The following is a 26,909-nucleotide window of genomic DNA, read 5'->3' on the forward strand; positions in this document are numbered from 1 at the left end:
TTTGATTTAATGCTCTTGGTGTTCCCTTTTCTGTCTAAATTTTAACTTCTCTTTGAAGAAAACGATTACACTTAATTTGAGAAGAGTTTGACTGAAGTCTGGAGAGCAATTAGCATTGTTTGAGATAGTTAGAAGAGCTGATTTCATTATCATCCCACTGCCACAACAGCAGGGTAAGAGAAACAGCCAGGGAAAACCACTAATCACTCAGTCCTTTTGATTGGCATTGGGTTAGTTTTATTGGCGATCCTGCTGAGCGAATCTGCTTTGGTTGACATGTCTTCTTCACAGAATAACTTTAAGACATAAAAACACAATTTGAGACCTATCTAGGAGCACAGAGGCAAAAGCAAATCTTAAAACTGCCTTTTCTCTCTTTCTTCTGATTGGCTAGGAATGAGAAGTGTTATCTCTGTAAATCCCTAGTCCCGTTCAGAGAGTATCAGTGTCATGTAGAGTCCTGTCTCCAGCTTGCAAGAGGTGACCAAGGAGATGGGCCTGAAGAGAGTGATAGAGTATGCTCAGCTGTGGAGGGGAAGCGTCCACAACGGCTGAGGAACCCAAAGGTATGTGTGGAGTGTTTTAGGAAAGGTTACCTAACCCTCCACAGTTCTGTCTGGGCTTTTTTCCTCCCTCCTTCCTTCTTCTTCTGTTTATCTTGAAATAGGATTTGTGCTTTTTAAAATTATTTTTTCTTTTAATTAAAAAGTAATATATACTCATTGTAGAAAATATGGGAAGTTCAAAAAAAAGTATGAACAATAGCGAAATTATCATCCATAAGTTAGTTACTCAAAGATGACATCTTCTAGTATTTTGGCCTATTTTTTTCTAGTCTTTTTTTTAATGCATTTTAATGTAATTGACACCATATTATATATGTACATATACACATATGTGTACATACGTATACTTGTATGTGCATATGTATATATACACTTACAATTGTAACATAAACACCTTCCTGGGTTTATTTTTAAACTGTTTTTTAAATTACTCTTAATGTTTGTATCACACAGTCAATTAACCGTTCTCATATTATTGGACATTCAGATTGTTTTCCAGTTCTTCTGTATTATAACGCTGTGTTTAAAACATTAATCAGTCTTTGTACCACTGATTATTTCCTTAGAATAGATTTCCTGAAGTGGAGCTCTTAGGGCAATGGGTATAAACATTAAAATCTCTTGAAACATACTGCCAGATTACTTTCCAGAAAGTATATCCAGTTGTATACCCACTGCCAGGAACATACAGTCAACTCTGTTGAACACCTCATGTGCCTAGCCTTATTAGGAAACTGTAGGATGTGGTCCTGGTCACTGGGAAGATGTGCTTTCTGGGCTTTGTGATTAGAGATCAGGAAGAGCAAGTCTTGGCTTAGAGATCAAAGATAAAGCAGCAGCTCCATGTCCAAGGCTTACTGACATAGCAGTCACTGAACACTAAGATGGAGAAGCCATTATCTGTCATGATGAAAAAAGAATATGAAGAAAAGTATGAAGAATCAGGGGAAATTATCTTTTCCTTATATGAATGGGGTGATGTTTAGGTGGTAATTTGGAGTTAGGGCTTATGGGTATGTGCTTATACCATAAAGCTAGTTTTTTCTCTGTCATCGCTGCCTCTAGAAGCTAATTTGAAACTGTTATTTTCTATTTTAAACCTCTCCAAATCTATCATAGGTCAAAGGTTACTGTTCTCTAATACGATCTTGGTGGAATAATTTGCCTTGACTCTGGTATCCATTCTTAGATATATTCTTGGCATAAAGACGTATTCTTTTAATCATATTTGCTTTTTTACTGTGTACCCTCGTTTATTAGAAAGCAAAAGACTTTCCTACAGCTGTACCCCTACACCTCTTCTCTCCTGGAGATAGGTGTGATCTGGGCTAAGGAAGTTGTATTTTAGACTCTGTGTAACCCTTTCATCTATTTTTCTCTGTCACAGGAAAAAGGCTTCAGTGAAGGCCGACTCCTTAGTCTCTTGGAACAGTCTGAGTACAAGACTACAGGTGAGGATCCCAGGACCAGTTTTCTGAGCTTCTTTCTGAGGCCTTCTAGTAAAAATAGCCCCTACCAACTCCCCTGACTTTTTGCTAGAGTTATGTGGTTGCACATCTGACCCAGTCAGCCAGCCTTTGAGACTTGGTCTAGGTCATCTCTCCCTAAGGAAGATGAAATACTCTGTCTTATTTATCATGTATTTTGTTTCAGCCTCTATAAAGCTTGAACTTTCTACTTGCCTTTTGAACTGGGGAAAAAACATTTCCAAATCAGAGTGGAATGTGGTACAAGTCCTAAGTACCTCCTAAAGGAATAGGCATTGAAAACTAGTCATTACTGTCATCTCCTAATGTTTTGTGCATCATTCATGTTACCTTTAGCATAGTGTCTCAACCTCTGCTCCTGAGGGACTGTAGGAAGTAATTCTGTCTCTGTGCCTAATATTTAAGGAGGAGTAGAGTGGATTGTTTAAGAGCATTGCATAGAGTTAGTAATACCAACTTCATAGATTGAAAGGATTATATCTAGCAAAGCTCCACACATATTCCCTGATGTAAGTAGGCTCTTGATAAATGTTGGCTGCTATTATTACTGTTGTTGTTGTTAATAGTTGCTATTGATAAATTTACTAGATGTAGGTGGAAGAGGAACTTTTGCTTAGGTCTGGTGAGATTTGCTTCCCATCTAGTTCTAATAGTTCATTCCGAACAAGCAAATCTGTTGTGCCTTCTGATGACTATAAAAAGGCAGCCTCTCTGAGCCCCATAGCCTGCTGCCTTTAGGTCAGCAGGTTGTGAATCTCTTCAGGTAGCAGATTTCCCTTGGCAACTCCTTGTTCCTCAAGTCCAGATTTGAAGTAGATTTATTCAGTGGTTATTCATTCAAAAGTGTTTACCTCTGTACTTTTGCAGGTAAGCCTGTTGGATGCTAATGCTCACATTCCATTGGTCTGGGGATTGGGGATCTGAGCTACCTGGATAAGCCTGATGAAGAGCAGTGCCCAGAACATAGGAAGCACACGATCAGTGAAAAGTGTTATGATTACACCACCACTAACAACATTATTACTTTTTCTGTCCTATCACAGATGCAGAGATAAAGACCAAGTTTTCAGAGACAGGAGCCTTCAGGTGAATTGGGGTGTGCATTGAAGTGTGGCTGACAGCAGTTCTAGAAAAGTACAGCCCTGGTCCTATGTTCTGTGTATAGTGTGATATTCAGACTGTTGAAGTAGAAAACTGTGGAACTGTGTGACTGCTCTCTGTATAACTCTGTGCCTGCCATATATCTGGGCTGAGAATTGGATAACTACCTCAAGTTCATTCATGGTGTCAGAACAAGCAGAGGAAAAGCTGTCTTACTCCTCTTTGCCTCTCTATCCCCACCCAACCCTTGTCTTCTGACTTAAAATTCAAGCAGCTTGGGAATTTGGGTCTGAATCCTCATTTCTTTACTACCCAACTGTGTGGCTTTGGGTATATGATTTACCCAGTGTCCTCATCTGTGAAAGGGAAATGATAGTACTTATCTGATTGGATTATTCTAAAGATTACATGAAATAATAGTATATGTAAATACCCCTGGTACACATACTTAGTGCTTATTAGTAGGTGTATATTGAATTCTGATTTTTTTCTCCTTCTCTCTAGGGTGCCTTCACCAGGGGTAGAAGAGGCAGGTTGCAGCAGAGAGATACAGAGTTTCCCTGCACATCTCGACTTAAATGAGTCTCCCATCAAGTCTTTTGTTTCTATTTCAGAAACCACAGATTGCTTAGTGGACTTTAAAAAGCAGCTTACCGTCCGGTCAAGTAGCCGGACACGGACCAAAGCAGGCAGAGGAAGAAGGAGGAAATCCTGAATTTCTAGGGTCTAAAGGTTGACAAAACCATTAGCAATAGGGGTGGGCCATGTTCATTAAGCCTTAGTGGTCTCCAGTTCATTGTTATGCAGGTTTTGGCCCTGCAGTTTCTAGCACCAGCACCCACTCAGTGTTCTGGTTTTTATGTTTTCTATAAGCTATACAGACAACTGTGTGTAGTATTCTGTTTTATAACAGTCTGTTTGAATTCACTTGTGGTTAAAAAGAAAATTTAAATATATTTATCTATGTTTGTATGAAATTTTATTTCAATAAGATGGAGATTTTCCTTTTTTTCTCTGGGCTTAGGGGAGGGATATTTTAATTATGGAGCTAGTTCTCAGACTCATAAATTGCATGTTTCGGAATGAATTCCATTACTGGTCTCTGACATACTGCCTATATTCACAAAATGTGTAGTGCACAGTTCTGAACACTGTGTGGTTACTCTTGACTTTCTCTGACATCATTCTGCAAGATGCCAGGGCATTGAATTCTACTTCTGTTCCTGCTGTCCTTAACATTCAGTGACTTGTCATCTCATCTTGCTGCCTCACCCAGTTAAGAATTCTCAGCCAGAGCATAGGACCTTTGAGGGATATGTCTGACAATTCTTGCCAGGAGTTTGTAAGTGAACTCTAAGTTATTAGTTCCTATACAATTACTTTTTCTTCCTAGATTAACCAGTGGGGATGCCTTGTATATTTATCTGCTAAAACTGAGATTGGTTCTCTTGCCATCAGAGGTCATAGCAGCAACAGGAAATAACTTCTATTTCAGTTCATTAGTAGAGGAGTGCACATTCTCAACCACATTACCCAGGACCTTCCAGTGAAGAGCAGAGATGTGGTCTATCCTCAGTGCACAGGCAGACTCCAAAGATGAGAGGATGTTGAATGGCAGAAGCAACTGCCTGAGGGAGATGACCAAACAAGGATGTTGAGAAAGCTAGCTTTGGCCCAAGTTGATTTGAAGGTGTAGTGGGAGATGGTATGAGGTGGCTGCCGACCAGGAAAGGATCCTGGGACAAGATAAACAGGGCACCACTCACACTCTCCTAACTTCTGATTTACCAAGTCCAAAATTTTCTTTTCCTTTATTTTAAAACAAACATGAAGTGTGTGTTAGACTGAGGAGTTCAGAGATAGCTAGATGTAAGGCACAGCACAGGCCTTTAATGCATTGTTTCCTGCCTAGCTGCCTTTGCGCACAAGCTCTTTGAGTTAGAAAAAGGCAGGATGGCAGGCTCACCATGTCTTGGTGTTGGATGGCACTGACATTGTGGCCAGCATCACATTAATATTGCTGTTATTTTTTGAGCAATTGCTATGGTTCAGGCAATGTGTGTAGCTTCATTTATTCCTCACAGCAACCTTATGAGGTAGATATTATCCTCCCCAATTTTCAGATGAGGAAACAAAGGTTCAGAGTAACAAATAAAACCACTTTTTGTCCATGGAAGTGAGACCACAGTGCCCTGCCTCATCAGTCCTAATGAAAATGCTGTATTTTGACTCTAGTACTGATTATTTTCCTGTTTTCCTTCTGAGAAATAATTTGGCCCATCAGCTTAACTCTCACTAGTTTTCTCTCAGTAAATGGCAATTTATTGGAGGTAAAGTTCCATAAACAGGGAATAGTATGTTTATCTCTCTGCCTGAAGATAAGAAGAGATAAAGGGCTGATTCTAGAAAGTGAATTATTTAACTTAAAATTGAGCAGTCTCCCTAGAACATGGATCATTGGCAAATTGTTGGAGGAGGGTGTGGATCAGCAGGATTAGTACTGGTCAGCTTATTTATTAACTAATGTGGAGTCAGGGGGAAACAGCCATCTCCCCAGGCCCTCCCACCTCTATCTTTGGTAAAAGCTGCTCATTTGTCTTATTCTCCCAATACCAGCGGTTTTGTGGGAGGGGCCTTAGTAAGACAGTGAAGAGACAAAGTCAGTGAAAAGAGTATGACATCAACCTGAGTCTGAACCCCTGCTTCTGATACAAGTTAACCTCTGTGAGACCTAGTTTCCTTTTCTATAAAATGGGAAAAATCTTACAGGGTTCTAAGGAGTAAGATAATGTGGGTAAAAGCACAGTATCTGTCTCATAGAAGGTGAGTGAATGGCAGCATTCGTTACTCAATGTGATGCTAGTTTTGTATGTCGTAAGTAGTGTTACAGTGAGAGGAGGAAAAGCCAGAGAGGGGTGAAGAGCAGATGTGAGAGGTTACAGTTCGACTACCTTAGTTCCATCAAGCACCAGCCTTCCACAGCAAGCTCGGGTGTTTAGAGCTTGCCTAGGACCCCTGGGTTTTTGGGTTTTGTTTCTTGTTTTTGTTTTGCTTCTTCCGAAAGATGGGAAGCAGCTGTTCTGATGGTGTTGTCAACTCATGAAGAGCTGGGAAGATCCAAGAATTTCACAAGCTATTGTGATAAATTGGGAAAGAGAAGGTAACCTTTGTGTTAGGCACTGTGGTTGTGTTATTTCATTTCATCCTTATCACAGCCCTCTAGCAGAGGCTCTGCCTTGCTCATTTCCCCTGGGCACTTACTGTTCTATTACATACCCGCAGGGTCCTATTGCAAGAACCTGTAACTCTCTGCCTTAGCACTTCTCTAGGCTAGTGTGTGGCACAGGCTGGGAGTGCCAGGGAGTGAGGGCCCCTGAGGCAGCCATCAGCCAGTAAAAGATGGAAGTTGGAGGATAAATTCTCCAGCTTCCTCACCTTAGGTGGATGCATTCTATCTGTCTCCCAGAGTTCCCCTGTGGGATTGAGCCTCAGTGGCTCCCAGCAGCAACTTAATTATGTATGCTCTATTGGCTTCCTTCCCTTCCTATCTCACTTCCAACTCCCCTGTCGGTGCTTCCTGGATCAGGGCTGGGACTAGGGTGAGGGGCCCTCACTCTTGGGTTCATGTAAAGGCAGCGTTGACACTTGTGTGAACCTAAGAGGGATTCTCTACATTTTATTGCTAGGCACTTCACATGCATTGCCCTAATCCTAATCCTGGCCTGATTGCTTCCCAATTAAACCTTTTGCACTCAAATTAGGTCTGCTTCTGGAGGAGCCCAACCTAAGGCATTAGTCTCCATGTTTTATACATGGAAAACTGAGGCTCAGAGAAGTGAAGGAATTCACCTAGGTCATACAACTGGTAACTGAGATGGGATTCAAACCCAGGTCTGTCTGACACCAGTGCTGATTCTGTCTACTATACCATACTACCTCCTACTTCCCACTTGAGTCACAAAACTCAATGGAAATTTTAAGTTTGGGTGGGCTCATTCTCACCTGTGAGGCAGAGAAGCTTTGGCCCTAAGTTGATTTAGAAGGTGGGAGTTGGGGTGAGGGGAAGGCAGGTAAGTAAGTAGATGGTAGTACCAAGTGGGAAGATGGAAGAATGTATAAACCCAGAGTGGAAAGGCTGCTGAAGCCGTATGTACCAGGAAGGCAGGAAGAGGTTACTTATTTCCTCTCAGTTTCAAAAGCCCTGGACTATTGAGGTTGTGGGAGGGCTCTTCAATTTAACAAAAATTAACTGATATCTATCCCACGTTAGATATAGAACTGGGCCCCGGAGCTCCAAAGGTAAATAAGAATCATTCTTTGGGAGCCCATAGTACAGTGGGGGGAGACAAACAGATTCTTTTAATAGACTGTAGCTTATGCAGTGATACAAGATCAAGACACTATGGGATCAATAGACAGGTTGCTACTCGGCTGGGATTAGGGCCAGGAGGAACTTGTCTAGGAAGGCTCCCAGCACTGGTGATGTCTGAGGTGTAATTTAAAGGATAAGGAAAAGTTAGGTGAAAAGGCTGGAGAGTGCAAAGGGAGAGTCATTCCAGACAGATCAACATAAACAAAAAACTAACAGTAAGAAGCAGCTTGATGGGTATAGGAGAGCTGCAAGGCACATTGGAGTAAAAGGGCATGGAGGGAATAGCAGGAAGCTTATTGGGGCCTGAGTGCTTGGCCGTGGGGCACTGTGAGCTGTGAGAAGCAAGCCTATGAGCACATCGGAGCAGGGAGGGCCTGGCTCTCATCCCAGCCATGGTACCTGGGCTACAGCCCACCTTTCCCCCAGCTGACTGCTTCTCCCCATTCCTTAGTTCCTCCTGGACAGCTGGAGATTGGCACTAAGGGGCTATGAGGAGCCTTGTGAGGACTTGTCCTTCCCTTTTTTGGTCAATGGCCATCTGGTGTCTGAAGAGAACTGCTGATCCTTGCTGTGCCTCTGCTACAGTTACGGCTGTCATCGTTGTTCACAGATCTCAAGCCCAGACTGCCTCCTCCTTCCATAGGCCCTGACACAGACCTTCCCTGACACTCTGCCTAGGGTGTTGGGACCCCTGCTGCTGGGGAAATAGACATAGGTTTCTAGAAACACAAAGAGCCCTGGCATTGCTTATCAGGGGTGTATCCTCACCCTGGCTCAGGAGACTGCAAACTGACTGTCAGCATGAATCACATTCACATTCAGTTCTATATTCTCTCCCCACTAAGAAGTTGAGAGAGACTGGAGCCCCAGGCTAGGCAGGATGTATGTTTTGAATGACGGCCAGTCTATCCTCCCCACCCCCATTCCCAATCTCAGAGCCTACATGCCTGATTGCTACACAGTGAACTGTGCAGGAGGGCTGATATGTGGCATGTTTCCAGGCCCAGTTATGCCAAAACTGATTCAACAGCCATCATCCCTGGTCTCCATCCTGGTGTCATGTGGAGGCAGAGTACTGTTTATGGTTAACGGTAGGGTTACTGTTGATGAGGTAGCCTGGAGTTTTAAAGTATCTGCTCACCAATTTCCCTGGAATGAAAATTGGTGCAGCGTGTCTAGTCTCCTGCCATGGCGAGTATCTTAGTCCATTTGGGCTGCAATTAAAAAGTACCACAGACTGAGTGGCTTATAAACAATAGAAATGTATTTCTCACAGTTACGGAGGCTGGATGTCTGAGGTCAGGGTGCCAGCCTGGCCAGATGGTCAGATGAAGGCCCTCTTCCACGTTGCAGACCGCCAACTTCTCGTATCCTCACATGGCAGAAGAGGCAAGGGAGCCGTCTGGGGCCTCTGATGAGGGTACTAATCCCATTCATTAGGGCTCCACCCTTATGACCTAATCACCTCCCAAAGACCCCACTTCTTAATACCGTCACCTTGGGCATTAGGTTTTCAACATAAGAATTAGGTGGGAGGGGAACAAAAGTATTTAGACCACAGCAGTGGGCACAGTGTTGCCCCAACTTTCTGTACATTCAAGAAGACTAGTTCAGGGAAACCAGCTTGGTGGCCAACAGCCCCACTGCAGCTGAGATTCCTCTTCCCCTTCTAGTAGAGAAGCCCCATGGTGTGAACCTACTCTTCCTCCTTGGCCTGTAGACTAAAGGCTGAACTCCACAGCCTGGCTGCCTCCTCTCCCACCATGTGTCCTCACCTACATGTATCCTCTTGAGGTCCTTGGAGCTGTACCCCAATTCCATGAAGGTGCCTTATGCTCCACAATTTTGTACATGTGAGGACATACTGCCACTCTTCCTTCAGGGCTCAGCTTCCTCAACTTCTGCCCACTCTGGGGCAGAGTTAGCCTCTTCCTCTTGTGCTTCCACATCGCCTCGTGTTCATTTAGTAGGTCGTTACACATTTTGGAAAATTGTCCATTGGACTACATATTTCCCAGGCTATTCTAGCTCCTTTCCAGGGATGAACCACTGCGGACTCTGAGTGTTTGTAAAATGGATGGAGCTCCCAGCATTGCAGAGGGGATATCCCAGGCTCCTTGACCCACTTCAGGACTCCCAACTTCCTGTGGCGATCTTGCTTAAGTTTGCACCATGGCCCTGCCTAACTTGGCCTCCTCTTAGGGCAGACTCAGAGGGAAGTGCATCTTCCTGAATTAGCTGGTGTCTAGTGAGAGGGTGGGGCTTGGTGACATTATAAGTCAGATTACTCGTGAGTTTCACTTTTGAGTACAAAGCAGTTCGGTGGGACGTCTCATTGAGAGAGAAGAGCCCAGGTCTGAGAAGAGTGACCAACTGCTGCTTCTCCCAGGTAAGATTCTCCTCTAATTCCTGCCTGCCTCAGCTCTAGCCCCTTCCTTACCCTCATCTCTCCTGCTTAGTCCATCCTGGATGAGTGGAGGCTGGAAAGGCTAAGCTGGTTGGTCCTCAATAGTGCTTCCTATCTTCGGCAGAGGTGCTGGGATACCTTTCAGAAGGAAGGCTCGTTCCATGTAGCTGATTCAGCTGAATTAAGCCAAGAGGCCCACAGTTATTCAAACATCCCCAGACCCTGGGCTGGGTTCTGGGGATCTAGTGATATGGCAGACATGTCCCTCCCCACAGGAACTCTCAGCTGGAAGAGACAGAAATGAATACATTTACTGGGAGTGTAAATACTGGGGTTACTTGGGGGAAGCTTCAGTCTCTGTTATGTAGAAGTGCTGAATAAATGTTGAATAGAAGAAGAAATGAATAAGAGTGAATGAGTGATTGAGCTAGCTGGGCCTCGAAAGGAGAGTGAAATCTCACCATGTGTGTAGCCCTAGGCCCCTCCCAAAGGTAATTGCCTCAGTTATCCCATTTTATCCTCAAAACAGACTTCTAACATATATGGAACATATGTTTGACAGATGTGACAGCAACTTGAGTGTAGGTATATGTGACTTTGGGGAGATTTTTTGGAAACTGATTTCTTGGTTCTCTGAATAAGAACTCCCCACCTCTCAATTTTTCAAAGCTGTACTAGCACCTACCTATTTCAAGCCCTGTGCTGGGCATTGAAGAAGCAGAGATGACTCAGACAGCAATTCCAGGGAAGGCTGTGAACGAAGGCTGGACAGCAGGAGACAGGATGAAGCTCATAGTCAATGTGGCTGGAATATGAAGGGGAGTAGCAAGCGAGGAAGCTTGGGTTGAGGACAGTGTGAGGGGGTTGCAAAGTCACAAAACTTTTCTTTTTCTGCAGTAGAAGCCATCACAGTGTGACGGCTTACTTCACATTGTGGGGAATGACATGATAAAATCTATTTTTGCACAGTCACTCTGGTAACATGTTTGGTGTGGGTAAGGTGGCGAGATGGACACATGGGAGCACAAATATCAATTAGGAGGCTGTTGGAATAATCAGATGGGTGGAAGGTCTAGGACAGTGGCTGTAGGAACTGGGAGGTGGAGACACATGGGAGCTCTTTCCGCTCTCAGCTCTTTCAGCCTGAGAACTTATTGCGTACAGGAAGTGAGGGTCAGGGATGTATAGCGGCAACATGAATGCCTCCAGCCAAGGTGAAGGACGGGAAGAATTTCGTGGGGAAAAGTGAAGGAGGAAATGAATGTGGCTTTGACCGTTGAGTTTGAGGAGGCTTCTCTAGCATCCAGAGATGCTAACAGACCATTGGAATTTGGGATTTGGCTCAGGACAGGGGTAGATTTGGGAACCTTCACACAGGTTTTAATCAAACCTTGGGGATGAGTGAGATAAAGAGGGAGTGTGGAGAAGAAGACTATGGCCAGAAATTTGGGAGCCCCATTGTTTAAGAGGAGAGGAGCGAAGGAGTTATTGACGAAGACTATGAGAGACTCAGGAAGGAGGCTCAGGGAAGACTGACTGTTGCAGCCAAGGGAGAAGAGAATTTTGCAGTGAAGAGAATTCTCATGGCTTTGCATGCCTGAGAGAGGGTGATAGCATGGGGACTGAGGAAAAGGCTGGTATTGGGCAGTCAGGAGATCATAGGTGGCCATGGGGAGGGCAAATTCATGGACATGAGGGGAGTGGCAGGTGGGGAGGGGTTGCAGAGGTGGGAAGGTAGCTTTCCTGAAGTTCTGCTGTTAAAGGAGGAGAGGGAATAATTCAGTAGCCAGATGCCTTCTGCCCATCTTGGGCCCTCCATTGCATTTCCCTTTTCTTCCACCCCTGCGGGGCACCTGAATCATTGAAGGCTCCTTTGGAAACTTCCTGGTCCCCATTTTATTTATATGTAGATGAAAATAAAGTAGGCCTTGAGATGGAGAGACCTGGTGTGGCTGCTTTGTGAGGAGCTGCATCCTCAGCTATGAGCACAGGGCTCTTTCAGCTCAGCATCACCCCACCTTCCAAAACCCACCCTGACGTTTATGTTGCACATTAGAGTTCCCAAAGCATTTTCCCTGTTGTTACTCTTTTTAATTCTGATGACAGCCTTGTGAAGGTAGATATTATCTTCTGTTTTTTACAGATGAAGAAACTGAAATGCAAAGAAATCATAAATGATTTGCCCAAAGTCATGGCATTAGTGGAACACCTTTCTGAAGCACAGATCCACCCCTGTCCACTTCTCTCTTCAGCGGGAAATTTACACACCTTAACTTGGCATGAAGGTGCCAAGCCAGCCTGCTTGCTTCTCCAGCAGGTCTTTGGCCCCTCCTTACCTCACAGCCTTTGCTCCAAACCTTTAGCACATCCCTGAACTCCCAAGTACAGCAGCAAGTCCATCTCTGTCACTGCCTGTGTCAGTCATACTGTGATTATTGGTAAAGCTGTGAGGTCCCTGAGGGTGTGGCCTAGGTCTGCTTTGTCTGTACCCTAGCATGTGGCACATTAGGCATTAGGGACTGGTAAATGTGAATGAATGACTGAATGAATGGCATTGGGATTAGAAATCAGCCTTCCCAGTGCTCTTTTGTTGTACATGCTCTGGAAAATGAGGGCTTTCTGGTTGTTTACTAAAGGATTTTGATGGTCAGAGATTCTGAGCTCTGCCCACATCTTCCTTCCTGGTCCCCTTCAGAAGGAAGAAAGTTAAGGGTCTGTAACACAGCCTCCGAGGTTCATCACAACCTGTGGAGTACGTGGTTCACCCAGGAACCCTTTTCTCCCATAGGAGGTCACCCCCCACCGTGGAACCACATGGACTTCATTGGGTCTCTAGGGTTGCAGCAACGGGAAGGAGTCCCCAGCTGCCCCCAAGAAGGCTTGCCCTGCCCCTCAAACAGCTCTGAGCTGGTAAGTTCAGCGCTGGGTTCCTGTCTCGTGCCTATTCAAGGCTGTTAAGAGCAGGAGCAGCAGAAGATGCCATGCGGCCACTGGCTCACACCCATGCAGCCCTTTCCTGTTTACTGAGCCTTTCATATCTGATCTCGTAGCTTTCTCCTTCAAGGCTCCACACCACTGCAAGGTGGGGATTATCTCCTCATTTTACAGGCGAGGAAGGGGGCTTAGAGAGGTGACATACCTTGAGTTTAAGGCATGACAGGAGCTTGAGCTGAGGTGTTTCATCTCCAAAGTCTAGAAAGGACCCTCCAGGGTTTTTCTTGTAGAAAGCTGTGTTCTTAAAGCCCTTCCTTTTCCCACTTCTCAAGTCATTCCTGCACATCTTTCACCCCTCAACACGGCCACTGAAGTCAGGCACACAGAGAGAATTTCAGTGCTGAACTCAACTTGGAGGTTGTGCAGCAAGGTTATTGTGCCTCAGGTTAGCTCAGAGTGAATTTCTCTTTTTTCTGTCATCTTGACCAAGATTTAGAAGCCCTTGCCTACCACACCCTCTAGCAGGAAACACTCGGGTAAGTCAATTCACATCTCTTCGTCTCTGTTTCGTCAACACTGAAATGGAGGAAAATAAAGTCTAATCCTCCCACCCCTGGAGGATTAAGTGAGCTAATGGAGATACAGGACCTGCACAGAGAGGCATCCACGAAAGGGTTCTTGTATCGTTCCCTGCAGTTTCTTTAGCTTTCCAGCCCATTCTGAAACCTGCTTGATTTGGCTTGTTGCCCAAACTAGAGGGGCGTCACCCCTCACTGCATTTCATGCTCCCACTTCACCCTTGTCCAACGTCTGCCCCAGACCCTGTAAACATTTCTTCTGTGCACAATCCCTAGCTGGGCCACAGAAGGGTGCAATGACTGTGCTGCGGTGCCTGCCCTGCCAGGGCTTGCTCTAGGGCCTGCCACCATCACCTCATTCACTTTACACCACTCTCTTGAGACTCTGGCGCTGGTCCCACACCCACCCTGCTGGCTTTATTGCACACACCTGCAGTTTAAAGACAAGTCTCTTCAGCTTTGGGGGGACTTCACATGGATGCCAAATTTCCTGTGGCCTTGGGCCCCCACTCAGCACTGCAGGCTTCAACCTCAGCTCCCCTTCCCATGATGATCTAAGAACCACGTGTAGTCGGAACGCAGTCCCATCTGAGTCCCTTCCTGGTGCCTTCTGCCAGGACTCTTTTTGTCACCAGAGGGGTCATGGAGTCAGGCTCCCCAGGCTAGTTTTACCTTGTGCTCTGAGGAAAGGGAACCCATGTCCTATAGGCCAGCCACTGTCTCACCCCTTCACATCTACTGTCTTCTCAGTCCTCAAAACATCGCTGAGAAGTGGGTGCTATTTTTGTTCCTGCTTGACAGAGGAGAAAATCTGCTCAGAGAGATGAGGTGGGCCCTGACTGACGGACACAGCAAGTTGGTCAAAGGATCCAGCATTGAGGCCGCATTGAATCCACCCTCTCTCTAATGCTTTGCTCCTCACTCTCCTGGCTGAGGTCTCTCCCCACTCTTCTTGGGGGAGGTTGAGGGGAGACTCCAGTAGCTTCTCCTGGCTGCTGTGCGCCCACCAGCGTCAGCCAGGGAAGTCCTCCTGTGTTTCTTGAGGCTTCTGCCATCTCATAGTCACTCCTCTTGCACCTGTCACTGCAGCTGGGAGGAAAAGGAAGAAAAACATCGATCTACCCAAGCCACTGACTTCTCCATAACTCTGATGTTGTCATTAAGCAATAATAAAACACCCCTCACATCTGAACAGCACTTTACACTTTCACATACATTATCCCCTTTCTTATGCCACCACAACCACTTAGTCAACAAATCCTGAGAGCCAGCCACTCCTTGTGGCCCTGAGATACAGCCATGAACAAGACATGGCTCCTGGGTGCTTTTGAGTATTGTTATTCTCTTGTTAAGTCTTACCATGTCAGAGAGAAGTTTAACTTGCCCAGGGCCACATAGCCAGGAAGTGGCAGGGCAAGGACTCAGATTTAAGTTTTCTCATCCCATGTCCTGTGGGGGTTTCTTTGCTGCCAACTTCATCAGCTTTGGGTTCTTTTCAGGTGTTTTTATTAGTTTTTATAAGGCTTCACATTTATGTGGAAACATCTCCGCAGTCAGATCTGGGTTCAAGTCCTGCTCTGCCCCTTAATAGCTGCTTGGATTAGGCAGATGACTATACCTCTCTGAGCCTCAGTTTCCTCATTTGTGACTCAGGAATAGCTCCTCCTAGCATGCATGGCTACTGGAAGCAGTAATGTGAATATGGAACTGAACATCTGGACTCCAGTTAGGATCATTTGCCTCCTTAGGGATCTGTTTCCCATTCTTTTCCTAAAGCAGGGGTGGGACTGAGTTGCCCCCATCTCCCTCAGTTGGCAGCCTCTCCTCCCTGGCTCTCCCTGCCTCCTTATCCAGGTGCCTGAGTGGTACTTTATAGATACGGGCCCAGTGTGGGGTAGCGGGTCATAGGAATGGAATTCCTATGAGACAGGCAGTGGGGACCCGGGAAAGGCTAAGCCTGGGAGAATGGAGTCGGGGGCTGGGACCCTCTGAAAAACCCAGGGAGGCTGCTGAGGCCTCTTTGAAGGACAGGCCAGAGGGTTGTCCCAGGGAAGTTTCCACACAGAAGTGAGATACTGGAGCTTTTCTTAAGCTCCCCCAACTCAAGCTTCTGCTGGAAAAGAACCTGGTGTCCCATCCTCTGCTTTCCCTGTCTGCCCGCCACTCCCTTCACTCTGATCTGCGCCTGGCCAGCCTTCCCCCAAATCCGTCCCCTTGCTCTGAAGAAAAACCCTTTGTGCTCTTCCCCCATATCTTCAAATGGCTCATTCCTTTCCTTCATTTAGGTCACCTCCACGGGGAGACCTTCCCTGACCAATATCCAAAAATACCTCTTCCTTTCCTGGTCACTCCTGAACTTCTATTTCTACCTTTCTTTTCTACCAGTACTACCAGAACCATATTACATGTTTCTGTGCTTATTTTCTGCCCCCTACACTGGAATTGAATTCCACAAGAGCAGACTCAGCTGGCTGTGCAGTGTAAGGTGCTTAGAATAGTGCTGGGTGCATATTAGGGGCTCAGTCAATGTCTGTGTGAAGGATGGCCAACTGTGGGAGGACTGTCCTCCATGGTGTGGCCCCCAAACTCTCCTGGCTGGGCTTGCTCGGGCTCCAGAGTGGAGTGTATCGGAAGAGGGAAGCCCCTGAACCTGAAGTTCATCCATACATTTGTTCATTCATTTGCTCATCTAACAACAATTCACTGAGCAGCTCGGCTCTGGGTCCTGGGGAACCAGAGCAAATCACTGGTGGGGTGACAGGGGAGAGGTCTTGCCAGCCCTGAATTCAAAGAAGTAGAGGGGGTTGGAAGGAGCTGAAAGGATCCACAGGGAATGGAGCAGGAGGAAGTGGGTGGGTCTTCCCACCAGAAAGGAGCTTTCTGAGGGTGCAGGAGCTGGTGTAGGCTGTGAGCGGCAAGAAAGCCACAGTGTGTGAAGAGGCGAGGGGTGAGGCTGGGCAGGTGCTGGGGAGCTCAGCAAGGCTCACAGTGGGCTCAAGCAGGGCTCAGGCCAGCCCCCGGGGAAGCTAAGGGAGGGGTGCTGGTCTGGGCTAGGGAAGGGAGGTATGAACTGGGCCAGGCTAACCTCTGTCCTGTTTGGAGTGGGGGAACTTCGCTAGGCCAACAGGGCTCCTGCCCAGATGTCGGCCTGTTTCTCCTCAGGTACAGGAATGCCTGCAGCAGTTCAAGGTGACAGGGGCACAGCTGCGGCAGATCCAAATCAGCCTACTGGACTCCATGGAGCAGGCCCTTAAGGGGCAGGCCAGCCCTGCCTCTGCTGTCCGGATGCTGCCCACATATGTGGGGTCTACCCCACATGGCACTGGTGGGTGGTATAGACTAACATGGGTGGCCAGGACTGGTAAGAGGGTTCTGATCTGGGGGAGGGGGGAGTTCCTTACCCCTTTCTCCATCTCTAAGGTCCCCATCTCTAAGGTCCCTTGATGAGACTTCACAGGCCTTGGGAATGTTTCTGGGAAGAAGAGGGCTTGCTCTCACCAGCTGCGTGCCTTTCTGTGACCTGCTTTCCCACAGAGCAAGGAGACTTCGTGGTGCTGGAACTGGGAGCCACAGGGGCCTCACTGCGTGTTCTGTGGGTGACCCTGATGGGCATTGAGGGGCACAAGATGGAGCCCCGAAGCCAGGAGTTTGTGATCCCCCAAGAGGTGATGCTGGGTCCTGGTCAGCAGGTGAGCACTCACTGCACAGGCTCTGGGCCCGGGGGCAGCTGGGGCTCCAGTGGGCAGAGCTAAGCCCCCAACCCACCCCACAGCTCTTTGACTTTGCCGCCCGCTGCCTATCTGAGTTTCTGGATGCGCTCCCCGTGGGCAATCAGGGTCTACAGCTTGGGTTCAGCTTCTCCTTCCCTTGTCACCAGACAGGGCTGGACAAGGTGAGTGGCTACAGGGACAGTGGGTGGAGGGGCTGCAGCCCCATGAAGGTTGTTGGAGGATTGACCTGAATTTTCTGCCTCCAGAGCACCCTCATTTCCTGGACCAAAGGTTTTAGGTGCAGTGGTGTGGAAGGCCAGGATGTGGTCCAGTTGCTACGAGACGCCATCCAGAGGCAGGGAGTGAGTAGAGGCAGGGGAGCAGGGAGGGATGCCCATGTGGTCTGGGCCTGGGCCTGGGCCCAGCACATGTAGGCTGTTCCTATGCTTCTGGGAGAGCCTGCTTTCCTCTTGTGTTTATACCCTTTATCCATGTAACCTTCGGGTAAATGCTGCTACCATTCTCATTTTATAGGTAAGGAGACTGAAGCTAAGAAAGGTCAAATAAACGTTCAGGACTGTAGGGGGAAATAAAGATGAAAAGACTTGACCCTGTCCTCAGAGACCTCACAAGTCTAGTGGGGAAAGCATTCCAATAAAAGATTGTCCCTGTTGAGAATGTGGTTCCGATGACTGTGGGAGCACAGGGAAGGGTATACTACGACTTGAGCAGAGACTTGAAGGAGAAGTTTGCCAGGTGCATAAGCTGGGGCTGGAGAGGAAGGTCTAATTTCAGAGAAGGGCATATTCAAAAGTCTGGATGCCTGAGAAAGGCCACTCTGGATCTGTGCCGACTAACCACCACGGTGCTGTGTGAGTAGCTGGAAGTCAGGGCTGAGAGGAGCAGGCTTGGGGAGCCAGGCCAGGACCAGGGTGAGCAAGAGAGGTGTCTACAGCATAGCCTTCAAGGTGACATGTTTGCTCACCCTTGTCCTGGTCCTGTGGGGAGCACTGGTGTTCTGGAAGTGATGGCTGAGCCTGAGAGCCCCTGAGACCTCCAGGGCCTGAGCTGGGGGCAGAGGAGCCAAGGGGCAGGCGTGGGATGGGAGGAAAATCCTCTATAGGGTGGGAAGGCCTAGAGCATATGTGACGCAAATGTGTGGGGCATGCGGACACGCATTTCAGGGACTCTGTGTGTCTCCGTCAAAGCCAGGGCCCCAGCCCTGCCCATACCCCAGGTTCCCTGACCTCTCTCCTCTCTGTTGTCCAGACCTACAGCATCGATGTAGTTGCCGTGGTGAATGACACAGTGGGCACCATGATGGGCTGCGAGCCAGGGGTTGGGCCATGTGAAGTTGGGCTGGTTGTAGGTGAGTCACAGCCATTTGTGATGGTGGATGGAGGGCCTGGAGGCCTGGTGGACAGGCCCTGATGGGGTGTCCCTGCCAGACACTGGCACCAATGCGTGTTACATGGAAGAGGCACGGCATGTGGCAGTGCTAGACGAGGACCGGGGCCGAGTCTGCATCAGCGTCGAGTGGGGCTCCTTCAGTGATGATGGGGCCCTGGGGCCAGTGCTGACCATCTTCGACCGCACCCTGGACCACGAGTCTCTGAATCTGGGTGCCCAGAGGTGGCCTAACCTTCTGCTCTAGCCCCATCACTGCTTTGTTCCCCTCCCGCTCTGTTGTCCCTGTACTCCAGCCCTTAGGCCCCTCCCTCTCATTTGCTCCTAGGCTCTCCAGGTTGCATCCTGGGGGGCCCTGGCCAGGCTCAAAGAAGGAATGGGTTCTAGAACGAAGAGTTTTTAACTCTTGGCCCTTCCTTATTCCTGACTCTGGCCAGCTCTGGCAGGGGTTGGGGGTTGGGGGTTGGGAGTAGCCAAGCAAAGAGTCTCCTACCCTTCTTGGGTCCTTCTACCCTCCAGGAGCCCCCATGAACCTAATCTAAGCCAGAGGGGGCAGTGGGGTCTGGGTAAACACCCAACTGTCTCCTAGGAGGCCATTTGCTTCTGGACCCTTCAGCAGGGACCGCAAAGAAAATGACCTCTCTTTGGGAGTTCTTGGAGGTGGGGCCAGGTGGGCTGAGGGCTTAGGAAAGGCTCTGTCCAGCCACCCTTCCTGCCTGTAGGTTTGAGAAGATGATCGGGGGCCTGTACCTGGGTGAGCTGGTGCGGCTGGTGCTGGCTCACCTGGCCCAGTGCGGGGTCCTCTTTGGCGGCTACACCTCTCCTGCCCTGCTAAGGCAAGGCGGCATCCTCCTGGAACATGTGGCTGAGATAGAGGAGTGAGTGCGGGAGGCGAGTGGGCTGCGACAGAGGGGTTCTTGACTTGGGAATGGGGAGGATGCTCTTTCCCTGAGGTAGCCATGGAGCTTTGGTGGGGGCAGGGAGCTTTGGGGCTACTTCAGCCCCAAAGTAGCACCCTGTCCCCGCCAGTCCCTCTGCTGGGGCAGCCCGTGTGCACGCTATCCTGCAGGATTTGGGCCTGAACCCGAGCGCCTCAGATGCCGAGTTCGTGCAGCACGTATGCGCGGCTGTGTGCACGCGGGCTGCCCAGCTCTGTGCAGCTGCCCTGGCTGCCGTCCTCTCCCGTCTCCAGCACAGCCGGGAGCAGCAGACACTTCAGATCGCTGTGGCCACTGGAGGCCGAGTGTTTGAGCGACACCCCAGGTATTGGGAATACAGATGATCCTGTGTTAGCAGGTAGCAGGATCAAGTGTGTGTTTGTGATACACACCCAGAGGGCACTCTGGTACCACTGGTGCAAGCCGATGGGTATGAATGGCACCCAAGCAAAGTGAGGACAGACAGGGGCTGGGGTGGCCAGAAGAGGTCAGAGGAGAGAAAGAGGCTTCTCTTGGTTGTGCAAGGGAGGGTGTCACTGGGGGCACTGGGCATATGGTTGGTGCATAGATGGGTTTAGAATTGAATTGATTTGAAGTGAGGGAGCCCAGGGCTTCTGCAAGCCCTGGGGGTCAGGGCCAGGTGCCAAGCCAGGGTGCACCTGATGTGTGTCTGTGTAGGTTCCTCAGCATCCTGCAGGAGACAGTGATGCTCCTGGCCCCCGAATGTGATGTCTCCTTCATACCCTCTGTGGACGGGGGAGGCCAGGGTGTGGCAATGGTGACTGCTGTGGCTGCCCGCCTGGCTGCCCACCGGTGCCTGCTGGAGGAGACCCTGGCACCATTCCGGTTGACCCGTGAGCAGCTGGCAGCAGTGCAGGCACAGATGCGAGAGGCCATGGCCAAGGGACTCCAAGGGGAAGCCTCCTCCCTCCGCATGCTGCCCACTTACGTCCGGGACACGCCTGATGGCAGTGGTAAAGACTTGGCCTGAATGGGACATGGGCTCCTGGGGGTCACAGCATGTGTGGGGGTGGAGCTTCCAGCTTTGACCTGGCACTGAGGGTCTCTGCCCCACAGAGCGTGGGGACTTCCTGGCCCTGGACCTGGGGGGCACCAACTTCCGGGTCCTCCTGGTGCATGTGGCCACTGGAGGTGTGCAAATCACCAGCCAGATCTACTCCATCCCGGAGTGCGTGGCCCAGGGCTCTGGGCAGCAGGTACCCACAACCTGGAGCTGATGTCAGGGGGCGGGGAAGGGCCAAGTGGTCTACTCCCTGACTTGCTCCACTCCTCAGCTCTTTGACCACATTGTGGACTGCATCGTGGACTTCCAGGAGAAGCAGGGCCTGAGTGGGCAGAGCCTCCCCCTGGGTTTCACCTTCTCCTTCCCATGTACGCAGCTCGGCCTGGACCAGGTGAGAGAGGGAGGGCTGCGGGAAGCCATCCTCAGGGGCTTTCCACCAACATACTCTTCTTGGAGTGGGCAGGAGGCCTGGAGAGGGCTTCCTGGGCTAGGGAGAGGGCTGGGTGGAGGCACTGCTGGGCTGGGCCTGCACCCAGCCTCAGTTTCTCCAGATGTGATGTGCCCAGGTGGATGGGATGCGGTAAAATGGCCTGGAATCCAGGGCCATGAAAAGGCGTGGGATGGAGAAGGACATGGTTACCCCTGGGGGCTGCCAGTGGGCAGGAGAGTGGAGCCAGCATTAGGTCTGGGCACTTGGGAGCAGTGCAGGCCAAGGTTGGGACTGACCAGAGGACACACTGGCTGTCTCACTCACAGCACTGTTGTAATGCCGAGGGTATCTGCAGAGAGCAGATTGTTCTGTCTCTCAAAGGGGCTTGTGTTTGCATGGTTTCTTTGCCCTCTCTCCTATTCCCGGCCTTGCTGGTATCCTTCTCAGGGCCTGGTTGGGGTTGGCAGAGGGGCGGGCACAGGTCTAGACACAACATCCACTCAGCGCACACCTCTGCATCCTTCATCAGGAATGCTAGACTTTTCATGCACACACCTAAGGCCTGCCATGGAGACGGCTCCTCCCAGACCTCTGATCCAAGCTCCCAGGAATCTCCTCCTCAACACTTCCAACTTCTGCTGAAAAGCTCCTGTGATGAGGAGCTTGCTGGCCCTGAAAGTGCCCACCAGGTTCTTCCACACCTGTGGTCTCTGGGAAGCTCTGCCTACTCTACTCCAACCAGCCTTCCTATGGTTTTCGCCTACCCTCTGCTCCTGCTCTGACCTCTCAGACACGGGCCTCTGTGCTCTGCTTTCCTTTGGATCATGCAGTCAGCAATGTCTCTTTGCTCATCTGCTTCCTCCAGCCTGAGTTATTCTGGCACCTTTTGATTATTCCTTGTAAGGTGTGAGAAGCAGGTGGGACTCTGTGCAAAATCAGGCATGCAGGAAACACGGTCCTATTAACAGAATTTAATTTCTATGTTGAGCCCACATTCTTTTCAGGAGTGAAAACTTAATGGTAATCAATTCAGGGATCCCCTTATCCAGGTAGGGGCCCCTCCTTTGCTGTATAGAATGTGCAGACAAGCTGGGACGTGGGGGAAACGTCCAGGCCCCAGCCATTTGGACTCTGCATCTTGCTCTCTTGGGTCTTGACAACTCCCTTGATACCTTACCTTCCCCTCTGTGGGGAAGGAGGGCAGAGGCTGCCTCTGTTCTCAGATTATCCAAATCCCTTCTGTATCCTCCCCTTCCCCACAGGGGCATGCCCAGGGTGGAGGGCCTAGGACATCTTTCTCAGGAAGCCATCTGGAACCTGGCTCTAACTCCTGCCCACCTCACCTTCCCCAAACCAGGGGGTCTTTCTCTCATCTGGGAGTGGGGAAACTTTGCTGTTACTCATGATCTGGCTCTCCTTCTCATTCACTCTCACTCTCTCTGGTTTCTGTTTTTGAGACAATGAGCACAGAACACTCTATCTTGTGGTTTTATGGGGAAAGGAATAAAAGGAAATATTACTGGGGGAAATGTCAGTTAATATGTCTAAAGTCTCCTGCCCCAAAGATTCCCAGACCTGCTCTCCATGCGTCTACTTTGGGCAGAGCAGTCATTTTCTCCTAATGGTGGGTGGAATAGTTCCCCTGCCCTCTCCTTCAGAGGGAGCACAATAAGAAAAGAACAGCTAGGCCCCCATTACTAAGTTCACAATTTAAGGCCAGTTTCTCACAGTAAATTGTCTTGCCCCTCCTGTCCTGCCCAGGTGTCTGGTTTCTGGCTTTTCCATTCATCCTTCACTCGTATCTGGAACATGCATGTGAATCTCCCATTGACACAGCTCTGTCCTAACTCTGAGAATTCCTTCCTTTCAAGTGACTCTTGCTAGCTCTTTCTGGAAGAGCAAACGCTGCTGTTATTTGGACCTCTGAGCCTTCTCTGTCCTTCCCTTTCTCACACACAGCACTCATTTTACCAGATCTGTTAATTCCTAACCCAATTACAAAGGGCCATTCCTTCTGGGCAGATGTCTTTTTTTTTTTGCGGTACGCGGGCCTCTCACTGTTGTGGCCTCTCCTGTTGCGGAGCACAGGCTCCGGACGCGCAGGCTCAGCGGCCATGGCTCATGGGCGCAGCCGCTCCGCGGCACGTGGGATCTTCCCGGACCAGGGCACGAACCCGTGTCCCCTGCATCGGCAAGCAGACTCTCAACCACTGCGCCACCAGGGAAGCCCTGGGCAGATGTCTTAAAATGGCCAGACCCTCAAACTACCTGAGCATTCTGGCACTAAAAGTAGAAGACATAGGTTGGATGGTTATTAATAGGTTTATTCACACTGGAATCCTCCTGGGGAATTGGGAGGGGGCAGAAGGCAAGGCCCTTAATCGTATGACAGAGTAGGCACAGAATCCTATGTGGGGAAGGAATCATATACTGCATTCTGATGGGATGCAGGCTTTGGGGAGGCAAAGTGAGATTCCAAGGGAACTCTAGCTTCCTGCTTCCTCTTGGTCCCACCCCAGGGCATCCTCCTGAACTGGACAAAGGGTTTCAATGCATCTGACTGTGAGGGCCAAGATGTTGTGTGTCTGCTGCGGGAAGCCATCAGGCGCAGACAGGTAAGTAGTCTGCCTGCAGAGGTGCTTTGGAGTAACAGGCCTTGAAGGGAGCAAAGGGTCTCCCGCTGCCTGATGTGGGGGGCCCTCTGTAGTAGAGACCTCTGGGTCCAGTGCTAGTTGCTGTGACGACCACGTTGCCCAGCAACTAGCAGCATCCTTTTGTGTGCAGGCAGTGGAACTGAATGTGGTTGCCATTGTCAATGACACGGTGGGGACCATGATGTCCTGTGGCTACGAGGACCCCCATTGCGAGGTTGGCCTCATCGTAGGTGAGGAGGGCCCTGCTGTTTTGTGCCCCTACTGCCTGTTGCTAATTTACTGCCTCCTGTTGAGTTGAACATTCCCCTGGCCTTGGGGATGTGGCATCACTCTTACCTGACTCAGTGGGGCCCTGGAACACTCTATTGGGCTGAGTGTCTGGAGCTTCGGTGTTTAGCCCAGCTTAGCTACTGACTCACAGTCATTTAAATTCTCTGAACCTCAGTTTGCCCATCTGTTAAATGAATGTGAGCTTTGGAGTCATACAGATTTGGGTGGAAATACTAGCTCTGCCACTTCCACTGGTATGACCTTGGGCAAATCACCAGAGCCTCAGTTTCCTCATCTCTAAGGTGGAGATAATAATGATGCCTATCTTAAGGGGTTATGAGGATGAAATGGGAGGGGACAAAGTGTAGCATTATGCCTGGCTCATGGCCTACAGAGTATTTGGAATTGGGTGGGACCCCAGTGATGGGATGGGTGTGTGCAGAGAATGAGTTGAGATGGTTCTTTGAATAGTCCAAGATTCTAAGTCTTTTTTTTTTATTTTTAATATTTATTTATTTATTTGGCTACGCTGGGTCTTAGCTGTGGCACATGGGATCTTTAGTTGTGGCACGCAGGATCTTTTTAGTTGCAGCATGAGGGATCTTAGTTGTGGCATGCAGGATCTAGTTCCCTGATCAGGGATCGAACCCGGGCCCCCTGCATTGGGAGTGTGGAGTCTTAACCACTGGACCGCCAGGGAAGTCCCCAAGATTCTAAGTTTTTATTAAGCACCTCTCCTGTGGCCAGTTGGGGGCTGGATGAAGGGACAGGAAGACACATAAAGAAGGGGAAAATATCTGCCTTCTCGGAACTGTTTAGTGAAGGTTGAATCCAGAAGAGCACGTGGCCATCAGAGAGAGCTGAATCTGACTCTAAATGCCAGGGCAACAAGCCAAGATCAGAAAGGAAGGGGTCCCGACATGAGTGAGACTTGAAAAGAAAGCCTTGAAAAGAAAAAAAGGAATTTGGCTAGATGGGGAAGGAGGGATCCCATAGCTCCTTGGACATCCGTTTCTTAGAGCAGGAGGTATGTGGCAGCCTCGAAGGAGACTGGGAGCTTCTTGAACATAGTGTCTGGCACCGGGAGATGCTCGAGAGAGGCAGGCCCAGATTTCTGTGTGAATTAACAACTGGATGGAGTAATTCCAGGGTCCAACAGACCTGCTTAGAGCTGGTTGTGTGTTGGGGAGAAGAAGGAAAAGCCTTTACCCAGGGTATGCCTTCTGTCTAAGCTTCTTGGCTTCAAGGTCAAATCCAAATGTCACTTTCTCTCTGTAGCTTTTCCTGACTTTCTAGGCAGGAAGACTCACCTGTGCTTGGGTGTTCCATGATGCTTTTCTTTGCACTTCTATTTGGGCACACACAGGAAGTATCAGAGTTGCCCAACCTCTGGCCACTGTGGAGCTCCTTGTGTCTCATTTTTATGTCCCCGGTTCCTGACCCAGCACCTACTGTTTGACTAAAGACCTGGAAGGCCAGTCGAGGAAGGCTCGGGCCTCTCACCCATGTGACAGCAGGGGCTGTCACACATCTCTCAGGGGAATGATGTGAATGACGGGCATTTTGGGAGCACCCTGGGGTAGCATGGGAGATGCGCTGATGGTGGTGCTGGTAGGGGAAGTAGTGGAGTCCTGGGGGGCTTGATGGTGGCAGGGTCTGAAAAAGGGATGAGAGGAAGGAAGGAGGACCGGGCTCTGGGCAGGCCAATGAGCATGGGGAGATGGAGAGGTAGGAAATGAGCCCAGATTTTGCTGTCTCTGTGGGAAGGGCTCAGAGGGATCTTGTCTGCAACAGTAAATGGCTTCCACCCCATCTGGCCTCTCTGAAGGAACTGGCACCAATGCCTGCTACATGGAGGAGCTCCGGAATGTGGCAAGTGTGGCTGGGGACTCAGGCCACATGTGCATCAACATGGAGTGGGGTGCCTTTGGGGACGATGGCTCTCTCAGCATGCTCAGTACCCGTTTTGATGCAAGTGTGGACCAGGCATCCATCAACCCTGGCAAGCAGAGGTGAGGGTTGGGCTGGGCAGGTGTGACTGGTGGTGGCTGGCACTAGTGATGTGGCTGGTGGTGGCACGGGGCTGGGGCCTCCTGCCCTGTGTGCACACACACTTTCACGCAGGTTTGAGAAGATGATCAGTGGCATGTACCTGGGGGAGATTGTGCGCCACACCCTCTTGCATTTGACCAGCCTTGGAGTTCTCTTCCGGGGCCAGCAGACCCAGCGCCTTCAGACCAGGGACATCTTCAAGACCAAGTTTCTCTCTGAGATTGAAAGGTGCTGAGGCCTGCATTATCTCCTTCCACCTCCCAAAGGACTCTATCGTTGGGTGGAGTGCTGGTTGGAGGGAGGTGCACCCAGAGGACGAGAAAGCCATGAGAGGGGGCGCTCATGCAGGATCCTGCCTCTCTGTGCTCTATTCCCTCCTGTCCCCAGTGACAGCCTGGCCCTGAGGCAGGTCCGAGCCATCCTGGAGGATCTGGGGCTGTCCCTGACCTCAGATGATGCCCTGATGGTCCTGGAGGTGTGCCAGGCTGTGTCCCAGAGGGCCGCCCAGCTTTGTGGGGCAGGTGTGGCTGCCGTGGTGGAGAAGATCCGTGAGAACCGGGGCCTGGAAGAGCTGACTGTGTCCGTGGGGGTGGATGGAACCCTCTACAAGTTGCACCCTCAGTGAGTCTGGGTGCCAGGCTGGGCAGGGAGGCATGGCCAGGTGGAGCCCGGCTGACCTGGTCTCACCTCGGCCTCTCCCCCTCACAGCTTCTCCAGCCTGGTGGCAGCCACAGTGCGGGAGCTGGCCCCTCGCTGTGTGGTCACCTTCCTGCAATCAGAGGACGGGTCCGGCAAAGGTGCAGCCCTGGTCACCGCTGTTGCCTGCCGCCTTGCCCAGATGACCTGTGTCTGAAGAAGTCTCCAGCAACCAGCTTTGTTGGACCAGGGCTGGGACCCCATCTGTCCCCCAGCCAGGTCCAGACACCCAGGACTTCCAAAACAGCCATGTATGACCCCTCCATGGCCACTGGCCTGGACC

At 49.8% G+C, this 26,909-nt stretch overlaps 2 protein-coding genes across 7 annotated transcripts in view; both read left to right on the forward strand.

Moving 5' to 3' along the window:
• The window catches only part of UIMC1 (ubiquitin interaction motif containing 1), a 179,968-nt gene extending 175,805 nt beyond the window's left edge, over positions 1 to 4,163 (forward strand). For 5 of the 6 annotated variants that reach the window (XM_060008323.1, XM_060008325.1, XM_060008321.1 and 2 more), the window contains 4 exons: positions 395 to 566; positions 1,954 to 2,017; positions 3,097 to 3,139; positions 3,659 to 4,162. In XM_060008323.1, coding sequence (XP_059864306.1) covers positions 395 to 566; positions 1,954 to 2,017; positions 3,097 to 3,139; positions 3,659 to 3,869 — 490 coding nt within the window. In that variant the 3' untranslated portion in view covers positions 3,870 to 4,162. Of the gene's footprint in view, positions 1 to 394; positions 567 to 1,953; positions 2,018 to 3,096; positions 3,140 to 3,658 lie in introns of all 6 variants that reach the window. The other variant, XM_060008326.1, reaches the window with a different exon arrangement.
• A 5,682-nt stretch (positions 4,164 to 9,845) lies between these two features.
• HK3 (hexokinase 3) lies at positions 9,846 to 26,908 on the forward strand. The gene is made up of 19 exons (XM_060006775.1): positions 9,846 to 9,915; positions 12,722 to 12,843; positions 16,608 to 16,770; positions 16,980 to 17,134; positions 17,218 to 17,337; positions 17,422 to 17,517; positions 18,425 to 18,524; positions 18,604 to 18,787; positions 19,285 to 19,440; positions 19,592 to 19,825; positions 20,179 to 20,474; positions 20,578 to 20,717; positions 20,796 to 20,915; positions 23,474 to 23,569; positions 23,739 to 23,838; positions 25,707 to 25,890; positions 26,003 to 26,158; positions 26,318 to 26,551; positions 26,639 to 26,908. Exons 2-19 carry the CDS (start codon positions 12,748 to 12,750, stop codon positions 26,781 to 26,783), a joined length of 2,775 nt encoding a protein of 924 aa, XP_059862758.1. The 5' UTR covers positions 9,846 to 9,915; positions 12,722 to 12,747; the 3' UTR covers positions 26,784 to 26,908.
• The last annotated feature ends 1 nt before the right edge of the window (position 26,909 follows it).

The sequence above is a fragment of the Delphinus delphis genome, chromosome 3 (genome assembly GCF_949987515.2).
Source record: "Delphinus delphis chromosome 3, mDelDel1.2, whole genome shotgun sequence".
NCBI lineage: Eukaryota > Metazoa > Chordata > Mammalia > Artiodactyla > Delphinidae > Delphinus > Delphinus delphis.

Excerpts from the sequence above, each read along its gene's own strand:
- HK3 (XM_060006775.1), top strand. The coding sequence starts at position 12,748 with ATGGACTTCATTGGGTCTCTAGGGTTGCAGCAACGGGAAGGAGTCCCC. Across the intron at positions 18,788-19,284 it reads CTGAATCTGGGTGCCCAGAG|GTTTGAGAAGATGATCGGGG; the intron begins GTGGCCTAACCT and ends TCCTGCCTGTAG. Across the intron at positions 20,475-20,577 it reads GGACACGCCTGATGGCAGTG|AGCGTGGGGACTTCCTGGCC; the intron begins GTAAAGACTTGG and ends TCTGCCCCACAG.